At 38.1% G+C, this 12500-nt stretch overlaps 1 protein-coding gene across 3 annotated transcripts in view; it reads right to left on the reverse strand.

The window, feature by feature from the left end:
- ghrb (growth hormone receptor b) overlaps positions 1 to 12500 on the reverse strand; it is a 51382-nt gene that overhangs the window by 15829 nt on the left and 23053 nt on the right. For all 3 annotated transcript variants that reach the window (XM_062031608.1, XM_062031605.1, XM_062031607.1), the window contains exon 3: positions 587 to 722. In XM_062031608.1, coding sequence (XP_061887592.1) covers positions 587 to 722 — 136 coding nt within the window. The remainder of the gene's footprint in view (positions 1 to 586; positions 723 to 12500) is intronic.

The following is a 12500-nucleotide window of genomic DNA, read 5'->3' on the forward strand; positions in this document are numbered from 1 at the left end:
AGTTTAGCTCGTTACAGAAGCTACAAAACTGACCTTTCTTTGAGCAGATTGAGTTTCTGGAGCATCACATTTGTGGGGTCAATTAAACGCTCAAAATGGCCAGAAAAAGAGAACTTTCATCTAAAACTCGACAGTCTATTCTTGTTCTTAGAAATGAAGGCTATTCCACAACAAAATTGTTTGGGTGACCCCAAACTTTTGAACGGTAATGTATATATATATATATATATATATATATATATATATATATATATATATATATATATATATATATATATATATATATATATTCTGAGCGCGATTATGTCACGAAATCGATGGAAAAATGAATTTTTAGACAATATGATTTGCCTGAGCGGCTAGGAGACACAGAGAGTAATAAGCGGTAGAAAATGGATTAGAAAGGACAGATTAAAAAAAAAAAAAGTAATTTTTTTAAATGTTTTTTTTTGTTTTTGTTTTTTTAACTTGGGACTCCCCGCAGGCCGTAGTTGTGCCCCCCCCCACCCCCCCCCCCCCCACCACCCCCTCTAACCTCTTGTTTGTGCACAGTGAATTTATGTTATGACACAGTTTTCCCCCTTACGTTTTGTTCGTATAGAAGAGGCGCACATCTTCTGGTTTTGAGAAGTTCTGTACGGTGCCAACATCCCATCTGCAGTAGAAATTCTCCATGTTTGTGGACACACAGCCAGTGAGATGTGGATACTTGGAGTGTACGTCTAGGAAAGCACAAAAAGACAAGAAAAGATTGAAAAGTATTCAAGTAATCACTGATACCTGGAGATCTGCTATGGTCAACTAACACTATGACTTTTGTGGGAAGCTGAACTACTTTTTCAGGTGAACTTTGTAGTAAGCTGTTGTGAAGCCACAGTGCAAACATATCCATCTTCCTGGAAGTCTGTTGACGACTGTTCACTGAAAGCTGCCAAATCACTGTCACACCTTTTATGGGAGCAGCTCTTTGCTGTGCCCACTTGGAAACATTTTATTAGATCCTGTTCTACAGGCTTCATGTGCTCAACAGCAAAGAAAGACAGATGAGTCTTGACTAAGGTTTCTTGACACAAAATTACATCATGCACACTAGGTGGACAACAATTAAATCAATTAGATTTAGACTTAGACTGAGACCAAATTTATTGATCCCCAAGGGTAATTGTTAGACACAGTAGCTCAATTTAATGAGTTAATCTAATACAAATTGATAAAATCTGTACCTCATAAAAGAAGGAAAAAACAATTTAAATAGAAGGTGAAAGATGGTACAATAAGCTAAATAGAAGGTAACATAGGGTTAAACAAGATGGAAAAAAGATAAATGAAAGTAAAGAGAAGGTATAAGAAGATGAATAAAAAGTAAAAGACGGTAAATAGAAGATACAATAAGGTAATTAGAAGGTAGAGGATAGTAGTACAAGATAAATAAATGGTAAAATAAGGTAAATAGAAGGTAAAGAAAGGCACAATAAGGTAAAACAAGTTAAATATAACAAAAAAGAGGCAAAAAAGGTAGAAGGCAAACAGAAGGAAATGGAAGGTCAAATAAGATAAATAAAATGTAAAGTGAGGTGGAAAAAAAGGTAATTAGTAGATACAAGAAGGTAAAATAAGGTAAATAAAAGGTAATTAGAAGGTAAATAAAAAGGTGAAAGGTCAAATAAGATAAATAGATGGTAAACAAAAGTAAAATAAGGGAGATAAAAGGTAAAAGGTATAGGTAAAAGACGGCCAAAAAAGATATAAGAAGGTAAAACTTTTTCGGACTATAGCCGCACTAAAAATCCTTAAATTGTTATCAAAAATCAACAGTGCGCGCTATAACCCGGTGCGTGTAATATATGTAATAGTTTTGATTGTGCTTACTGACCCGAACCATTTTTATGTGGTACATGGTGTAATGATAAGTATGACCGTGAGATACCTGTGGACTGCAGCTTGACAATAAGAGAAGTCTATGTCTGTGGAAAAAAAAATGACGCTAGCAAGCAAGACCAAGACTTGTATGTGTCATTGAGAATATAGAACATTTCACACGGCGCTAAGAAATCTGTCAAAATCTTTTAGTACGACTTTGCTAAGCTACAAAGCCGCAGCACTTGATAGAAGCCGGATCATTACAGCTACCATAGTTAGACATACTGTGCTTCAACATATGTGTATTAATATTATGGTGAGTGTATAAGGACCCCAAAATGGCAACTATTAGGAGACATATTATCTTGCGTTTTGTTTCGCCCTAATGGTACGTGCTGTTGCGTATTTGAGGTATGCATAATTACCGAACATTTTAAAATAAATCTGTGGAGACATTGCGGAGCTATTTATAAAACAATCTTGCCTTCCTTTATACTTCCTCAAATGTCACGGGTTGGAAAAAACTATCCTCTTGTTGTCGGACATTTCTTCTACGCTGTTGCCATTTCGAATACAAAGTAGCATATAGTTCGAACTTAATCAGTCAGTAGACTCGCTATGGAAGTGCAAAAACTACAACAAAAGATGACGGAGAGAAGACGCTGTCAAATTGGAGCCAGGGAAATTGGACCGCCCAATAAAACAATCACTTACACCAGGGGTCGGCAACCCGCGGCTCCGGAGCCGCATGCGGCTCTTTGACCACTCTGATGCGGCTCAGCTGCATACTTGCCGATCCCCCTGATATTACCAGGAGATTTATGGATCTCAGTGCCTCTCCTAGATAACTCCAGGGTAAATATAATCCTATTTTCACTCTAATTACTAAATTAAGGGCGTGCCCTGATTGCACTGCAGTAATTGTCCTCTATAGCATTTACAAACAGCGTGCCAGCCCGGCCACATGTTGTATGTAGCTTTTACTTGCACACGTAGGAGACAGCAAAGCATACTTAGTCATCAGCCACACAGCTTACACTGACGGTAGCCGTACCGTATAAAACAACTTTAACACTGTTACGTTACAAATATGCGCCACACTGTGAAACCCACACCAAAAAAGAAAGAAAAACACATTTCTGGAGGACATCCCGCTGTAACACAACATAAACACAACACAATAAATACCCAGAATCCCATGCAGCCCTAACTCTTCCGGTCTAGATTATACACCCCCGCTACCAACCACAACAACCCCCCACACACACCACCCCCCCCCCCCCCCCCCCCCCCTTCGTGCGTCGGTTGAGCGGAAGAGTTAGTGCTGCATGGGATTCTGGGTATTTATTGTGTTGTGTTTATGTTGTGTTACAGTGCAGATGTTCTCCAGAAATGTGTTTGTCATTCTTTTTTGGTGTGGGTTCAAAGTGTGGCGCATATTTGTAACGTAACCGTGTTAAAGTTGTTTTATGCGGTACGGCTACCGTCAGTGTAAGCTGTGTGGCTGCTGACCTAGTACGCCTTGCTGTCACTTACGTAAGTAAGCTGAAGCTGCATTCTACATGTGGCTGAGCAGGTACACTGTTTGGGCAGGCTGTAGAGGGCACCATAAGCAGTGCCATCACTCCCTGATATTCGGGCGTCTCCCGGGAATAATGAGAGTGTTGGCAAGTATGGCGCTATCAAGCGCCATTGATTCAAATCTCGCGGGCCGCACTGACATCAATTTTCCATATCAAAGTGCGTGCCGGTGCGTTGTGTCTGAGACCCCTGGTTAACATAGCACAAAAGCAATTAAAGCTTTATATGCGGTGTTTTTCATTTTAAATACATTTTTTTTTTGTGGCTCCCATCATTTTCTTTAATTTGTGAAACTTGCCAAAATGGCTCTTTGAGTGGTAAAGGTTGCCGACCCCTGACTTACACCAAACACCAAGCTTGAAATTAGTCTGTAAAACATAATTTACAGTATGTTGATTGTTGACCAAAGAACCATCCTTACGTGCAGACCACAAGGAAAGTGTTTTAAATAATAATATGACACCTTTAATGCGCCTTATAATTCGGTGTGCCTTATGTATGAAAATACACCCCAATAGACCCGTTCATCGACAGTGCACTTATAATCCGGTATGCCTTATGGTCCGAAAAATGTGGTAAAATAAGGGGTAAAGAAGGTAAATAGAAGGTCAAATAAGATAAATAGAAGGTAAAATAAGGTAAATAGAAAGGTCAAACAAGACTAAATAAGGTCAAAGAAGATTAATAGAAGACAAAAGAAAATAAATAGAAGGTTATGGTAAGCAGAAAAATCTTTATTTTAAGTATTTCCCTTAAATACACATTAAAGCTATAGGTCGGAACAAATTATTCGATAGATTACTCCATTGCTAAAATAATCGATAGCTGCAGCCTGCAGCCCTAATGCACACTGACTTGTGGAACTAGCCACCAAATACTCACCTGAGAATATTACTGTGGCCACCATTCGTTTGCAGGGAAGCTAGTCGATCATTTACAAGGCTGCAGCACATTAGCCATTGTGTAAACTGGATGACACTTAGCGTTTGTTAGATGTCCTACTTAGTGAGGACACACAATGGGTCACATTTCTATGTTTCTATTCTATATATCTATGTTATTGACTGTCATGCAGACCTTGTATTTAAAACATGGTTGTTCCTTGAGACATAAACATACTAAGATACTGAACATCATGTTTTTAACACTGACATAATATATATATATATATATATATATATATATATATATATATATATATATATATATATGTATATATATATATACACTTTGCATACAGCTTGTAAGTAGGGTTGCGCAATATAGACAATTTACACTGACATAATTGTGGCCGACTATAGAGCTTTTAATACTATCATCATATCGTGATAATGCATGTTGACACGTTCTAGCTGGGTCCCGCAAATTTGACAGGGACAAGAAAACGACTGTTTTCACAACGCACAATAGCGTCCTCGCTAGTGAGCTTGTGGCTAACATGCCTCCACAGTGCGAGTCACCAATTTTTGTCTCTTTGGGAGCATACAAACTGTTTCTTACCAGCATCATTAAGACTATAAGGAATAGACTACACACCGTTGCAGAATACAATCGGCCATGCTAACCACTAAGTTAGAGCTCTTAAATTGAATGTACAGTAAACAGGGGTGGGCAGACCGATAGAAAAATATCGATAGTAACGATACAGTACCAGTATGCAGTCAATACTACAGTGATTTTTACAAACTCGGAAAACAAGTCCCTGGGCACAGAAGGACTTTAAGTGCAAAGATCAAATGATTTAAACAGTAATATTAGTCCATTAGCCAATAGTAGTTTTTACTTATGTTTAGTTATTTTGCCCTATTGACTTAATTTTGCTCAAAATATTGTATGTAAAAAAAATAATGAAGGACATATTTTGAATATTCAATTAATATTCTTACACCGCTGTCGTGTTTTTGCCTGATTAGAATTGTGATTAAATTTGTAATCATTCATCAATCCATCTAGTTTCAACCACTTGTCCCTCTCGGGGTCGCGGAGGGGCTTCAGCCTATCCCAGCTGCTTGAATCATTCAATGATCTTGAAAATGTTAACTATCAGTATCAGCATTGCTATGACCAATACTGCCCATGTAACTACTGTAACTACTTGGTAATGGACCGATACTAATGTAAAGTATACCAACAACAGAAGAATACGTGCTAAATACTCTTGACCGTGTTACAACAGAAAGTAACCAGATATTAACAGTCAATTAGCAAGTGGATTTATACTAGTTCTGAGAAAAAAATACAACTGGAAATGACGCAATATATCACCACATACATCAGCAGACAAATTAGGAGGCTTTGTAACCCGTTTTGAAATAGTTCTATTATCATTTATCTCCAAATCTGAGGCCATGGTTCTCAGCAGGAAACCGATGGTTTGTACAGTCCGGGTAGGGGACAAGACTCTGTCCCGGGTGGAGGAGTTTAAGAATCTCGGGGTCTTGTTCACGAGTGAGGGAAAGATGGAGAAGGAAATCAGCCGGAGAATCGGAGCAGTTGGGGCAGTATTGCAGTCTCTCTGCCGCACTGTTGTGACGAAACGAGAGCTGAGCCAGAAGGCAAAGCTCTCGGTCTACCGAGCTATCTACATTCCTACTCTCACCTATGGTCATGAAGTGTGGGTCATGACCGAAAGAATAAGATCGCGGATACAAGCGGCCGAAATGAGTTTCCTCAGAAGGGTGGCTGGCATCTCCCTTAGAGATAGGGTGAGAAGTGCAGTCACCCGAGAGAGACTCGGAGTAGAGCCGCTGCTCCTTCGCTTGGAAAGGAGCCAGCTTAGGTGGTTCGGGCATCTCGTGCGGATGCCTCACGAGCGTCTCCCTAGGGAGGTCCTTGTTGCACGTCCCACTGGGAGGAGGCCCCGCGGCAGGCCAAGGACTAGATGGGGGGATTACATCTCCTCTCTGGCCTGGGAACGCTTCGGGATTCCCCAGGAGGAAGTAGCAAATGTTGCTCTGGAGAGGGTAGTCTAGGGGTCTCTGCTGGAGCTGTTGTCCCCGCGACCCGATTCCGGATAAGCGGTTGAAGATGGATGGATGGAAGGATGGATCATTTATATGCCAAATAATATATTGTAATATATATCCTTAAATTGTGTCTTATTTACACAGGGTCAAAATTATAAGGACAGATTGAAAATAACCATACAATTGGTAGAGTTCATTTTAATTGTTTGGTTTCCAGGCACGGACCCGTCTTTAGAGCAAAATACACACATGTTCTATCCATACAGCTGAAGTCAGGGCTTTATGAGGGCTATTCCAGTAGGCTAATTGTAACCTGCATTATCCGCTCCAAAACCAGTCGAGATGTTTGCTTGGGATCACTGGCCTGTCGAAATACCCAATTGTGTTCAGGTTTCAGTTTTTTGTCTCTTCTGACCACAAAACTAATGTCCAGTAGGTATCAGGCTTGTGAAGCGCCTTCTCAGTCCATGGCTAACTTCACTGTGAAGATTACGGCTTACATTCCATGGCAGTCTGAGCCTTGGAGGGTACTGAACATCCTAACTATTTTCTTTTATCTGAGGGTGACACTATAGTTCTTCTTCCAGACATGACACATTGGTTTGAAATGCCCCTAAATGGCCTTCCCCACTATTTGTAAATCCTTCTTTTTATATTTTTACCGACCTCTTTGTAGATTACCATTGTTGTGAGTACCAATCGATCCAATGAGTATTGTCAAACAAACTATTTTTATGCTGCCGAATAAAACTACCAGCTGCAGGCAGTCACAAGAAGTTGGTGGGGCTTAGTTTTGTCAAGTTAAAAGCATCACTTATTAAAATGTAAGGGTGTCAAATCATTGCGTTCATTGCGATTGATTAATGACAACTGGGGGAAAAAGTCACCGATGGGGCTAATTCCAAAAGGCTCGTTTGAAGGAAGTACGAAAGACGACAAGATTGTTTTATAAATATCTTCGCCATGCTTCTATGGTTTGATTTCAGATTTTCTGGACTTTTGCAGATCCCAAATCCCAATAGGTAAAAAATGGTTTGCAAATAGGTCCTCTTTAAGTTAATTTGATTTAGGCAAGCAAATAATAACCTGTGGCGATTAATCCAAATTCAAAAATCTTGGCAGCGATCAATTGTATAAAACACTTGACAGCACTAATTATATGATTTTAGGTTATTTATGAATATAATTGAGACAGTTTGTACAATTGACCATTTGAGAAAATTCATAACTCTCTAAATGCAACGTTGCGCACAAAAATATTATTTTTTTAAATAATTAGCATGTCCATTGTATGATCATTCTATCCTGGAGATAAAATCAATAAAAAATTAAGAAGACATTCAACCCCATGATAGGATCTCATGACAAGAACTGTACATTTCTGACAAAGAACACAAATTGTATCAATGTATCACAGCATGAACAAAAATCTCCTTGGACAAGAAAATCTGTGCTGACTCGACAATCAATACATGCTCTAAAATACAACTCTTAACTAAACATATGTAGCATTTTCCAAGAACTGTTTCTTGGGGGAAAAATATGAAAAATGTTGGTGACCAAGTAAATTAAAATACCAACAGCATCTTCTTTTTACATTTCTGTGAAAGCAGCAGCAATCATTTCGCCAAGCCCAACATTTCAAAGCGGAACAATAACACTAGTCTGGGCAGGCAGAGTGCTGAGAAGTATGAAAACAAGATCTGCGAGGGAGCGGGACAGATGATTGATACATCTGCCAGGCCCCGACGCTTCAGGGAAGTGGTGTCAGAGGGTAAAAATAAATCACTTTACTATATGATAAACAACTTCTTGGAAATAGGCTGAGCTCAAGATTTAGAGAAAAATCAATGATACTCAGTTATGTACACCATGCCTGTGGCTATTACACCACCTTTACATCTACAGGGGTTGAGGTAGTGAATATGTTGTGCTAAATTGCGTAGGTTGATTTAATTAGGATTATGTAACTTGTTATCTGTTCAGGCCTTTGTACGTGGAGCTTGCATGTTATGCTGATGCTTGCCTGCATTTCTCCATTTACTCCCAGCGTCCTTCCAGAGTCTCAAAACATTTATGGTAGCCTGAAACGCAAAGACCTGACTGCAGGCCTTGAGGTCCTATCAGTGGAAACATTCACTAAGTTTACATGCACAACAAAAAATCTAAATTATTCTATAAAATTTGGATGCAACCAACTTTTTAATACACATGTATGTACCTTAGTTAAACTATTTTGGCTTGATTAAAGATCAGATTAACACTCGTTGGCTATTGTGAGTGCATATTTTTTTTCAACTGTTTATTTACATCTACTTTCAAGTAACTTGCATCTTTTCTCACGTTTAAAAAACTCTGAAAATTACAGGCCCGTACAGAAAGTGACATTCTGCAGCAAATAACACAAATTTAATGATCAGCATGTAAATACAAAGTGTACAGTATTTGCTATGTATTGGTCAGCTGAGAAACAAGCAATTCTACTTTTACACATGCAATCATGTTAACGTTGACATTCAGTCTAATGGTGTAAGTATATTTATCTTCCACTACTTTGTTCTTACACTTAAACCATAATTACATGTTGCTCTTAGGGCGTCGAAAACAACTGTCCTATCTAGTCTTTGAGAGCATGTACCAATGAAGCCTGCTTAGATGAGAGGAAAAAAGTATTTTCAGATAACCTGAACAGTCTAGTTGCGATCAATTCAATTCCCTGAGAATACAATGACATGAATGAATGAGAATATTCACTGACATTATTTGTTAGCGCACCTCTTGGCTTGAGGGGGAAACTTTTAACACTGAATAATACCCCTCTACCATGTCAATCAAAAGTACGCATTGTTATCAGGGATGTGCTGATCGATAGGTCACCAATAAATATCGGCCGATTTTCATGAAAAAGTATGCGATCGTCATTGCTGATTAATGCCTTTCAATGCTAATCACAAATGCAGATTCCCTCTGACCGACACTGTATTTATTTTCAATTCCCAGGCTGACAAGCTAACAGCAAATTGTGTATATCAATGCAAAGTGTGTTGCGTTTCATTCAGGTAATAGCTTTTTCCAATTGCTTACACTCTAAATTTTGACAAAGCCTACACACAGTAAACACAGAGACTCTGCTTCACAGTTTTTGCGAAATATTACACACAATGCTTTACACACACCTTCAATCTTGCACACATATAAGGAATGTGATACACACATATTCACATCTTGCACACAGATAACAATTGTGATACACACATTTTCACACTTTACACACACACTAGGATTGTGATACACACATCTTTATCCCCGGATTTTTTTTCTAACCTTTTTATTTGTCTCAGATTTTAATTTGTACTGCATGTCATTGTTGACCACTGTGATGTGTCACTTTACCTGACTGGGGTAAAAAATAAATATTTGCAGTTTGCAGCATCATTGTTGAGCAGTTCTGGAAAAGATTACAGGATATTTTTACTTTCTCTTTAGGTTCTTACGTATAGGCCCACTTCAAAGTAAACAATGACGATTGCTGTGGATTTGCCAACATATTTTGTCAAGTTACAGTAATCATTCATCACATATGCTAAAAAGGTTGACAAAATGCCCCAAACATGTGATTTCTTAGAGTAAAATAGGGTTTTTTACAAATGTGTTTTGTATGTATCACTGTTGTGGGTAATCCACTCCAATAGTGTCTTATCATTTGAAGTATGTGTGAGTGAGATGACAATAAAACTGCATTTTTACAAATGTTTGCTTTATTTTGATGAATGGGCATATGTTTTGACCTAAGTGTGTCATTTTGCAAATAATCTAGGAATTAAGAAAATAGAATGTGGTGTTTGGAAAAGTGTGTATATCTTTTGAAAAAAGACACACAGTTAGTAAAATTCTGTGTAAGCAAATGGAAAAGAACTGTAATAATGAACTCCATTACATCAAATTAAGTGCATTTCTTAGTATATTAATTATTATTATCACTGAAGGATGAGGCTAAACATGTTACACACCGAGAGCAAACCAGGATCATGCATGCTAATATATAAGCTCGCCGCTAAAAACAACACCAACAAATAATTGCTAAGTAAAGTTAATAATGATCACCTCCACTGCGGCACATTAACTGCATTTCTTAGTATCCTAAGTATCATTATTGGGTACCATTATCATGTAGCATTATAAATAATAAATAAATGGGTTATACTTGTATAGCGCTTTTCTAACTTCAAGGTACTCAAAGCGCTTTGACAGTATTTCCACATTCACCCATTCACACACTGATGGCGGGAGCTACCATGCAAGGCGCTAACCAGCACCCATCAGGAGCAAGGGTGAAGTGTCTTGCCCAAGGACACAACGGACGTGACTAGGATGGTAGAAGGTGGGGATTGAACCCCAGTAACCAGCAACCCTCCAATTGCTGGCACGGCCACTCTACCAACTTCGCCACGCCATCCCCATTATCACTGGAGGACGAGGCTAAACATGTTACACACCGAGCGCAAGCCAGGAGCAGACATGCTAAATCTAAATTAGCCGCAAAAGCTACTTTGAAGCAAGAAATAAATTAGTTAACTTTAAGAAGTGCTGATTGAAGTGCAGTGCAAAAAGTAAGCAGGTATTAAGAAAATTATTTTAAATTTAATTGAATTTAATTGAATGAACTCAGTAGGCAAATGTAATCTCCCAGTCAGGCCCAATAGTTAAGGTCACATAGGTTTAGCTGTTCGTTCAGGCAGCGAGCTGCAGTCGGGAGTGGTATGTAGATTGATAAGTAGTATTATTAAAAGTCTAAAGTCTGGAGAGAGGATAGTATAACCACTGTTGTTGTGTCAGCATAGTTGTAGTCAGTACACAACATGTAAGAGGGCGGATCGATAAATAAATTGGTGGTGTTGATACCAAGTTTAGTATCAGCACAAGAGTGATTGGATCAATATATATTAATTTATTCAAAATAATTAGTTGTTGGTTTATTTTTATGTTGACACATTATGAGAATAATCCCTCGACACAGAAGGACTTTGAGGTCAAAACCAAAATATTTAAAAGAGTAGTACATAGCAGTTTTTAGTTGTTGTTTTTTTAGCTTGTGTGTACATTTTTCTGTTTTTATCTAACAATTGTATGTAATAAAAGATAATAAGGAACTAGTTTGAATATTGTGTCGATATTATTAAACTGTCAATAGGACTCAGCATAAATGAATGTAAAAATGTACAGTTAATAGATGTGATCGGTATAGATAGTGGTATTGGCCAATCTCAAACCCTCATCGGAAAATCTCTCATTTTTACTGCTGTAAAAGGAGCATATTCGATGTATTGCATCTCCAAGCCTTGTTTTAATTGCCCTATTTCTTTATAGCATTGAACTATATAAAAATACTAGTGGGGGCCTGGCATTTGTGAGCAGAGAAATATCTACAAGGATGTTGTCATTCTGTACATACAAAACATGCAGAAGCGGAAATATGTATTATATTGTATATTATGATTTTTCATTTTCATTCTTAAACTTAAAATTGATTGAGGCTCAAATGTTGAGAAAATCCCTGGCTGAAACAAATAAAAGATGGTGTACACTAAATGCAATCAACATACAGGCGTCAAAGGCAACATGAGTGGCAAGACTTTTCAGCCTAAGAATTCAAGTGCAAATACAAACAAATGTTTTCTATTAAAGGGAACAGTATGTTTAGCAATACTTTTATAATGTGCTTACTTGGATTGTAGGACTGTATTAATGGCTGCTTTCTGCTAGCACATTTAAAAAACATAATTAAAATGGTGTCAACCTGCAAACTCACAAGACTGCATTCTTTAGTTGCATATCAAAATCTGTTTGCGCCGTCTCTGCCAGAGAACATGAGACTAGACTTGACATCTGTTCACACTTGGTAGAGCCTCAAAACGCATTTCTGAGATGACAATATCCATTTAATGGTTATTCGATTTCTCTTTCTAAAGCCATAAGCGTAAACATGTATATATCTACACTGTACTTTTATTCACTGAAGGATATCAAAGGAATCCATTTACCGGTACTGGTGAGACTTAGTATCTTTCCTCACTTTCCCTCACGTTTTGATGA

This window comes from Entelurus aequoreus, linkage group LG21, assembly GCF_033978785.1.
Source record: "Entelurus aequoreus isolate RoL-2023_Sb linkage group LG21, RoL_Eaeq_v1.1, whole genome shotgun sequence".
In the NCBI taxonomy this organism is placed as follows: domain Eukaryota; kingdom Metazoa; phylum Chordata; class Actinopteri; order Syngnathiformes; family Syngnathidae; genus Entelurus; species Entelurus aequoreus.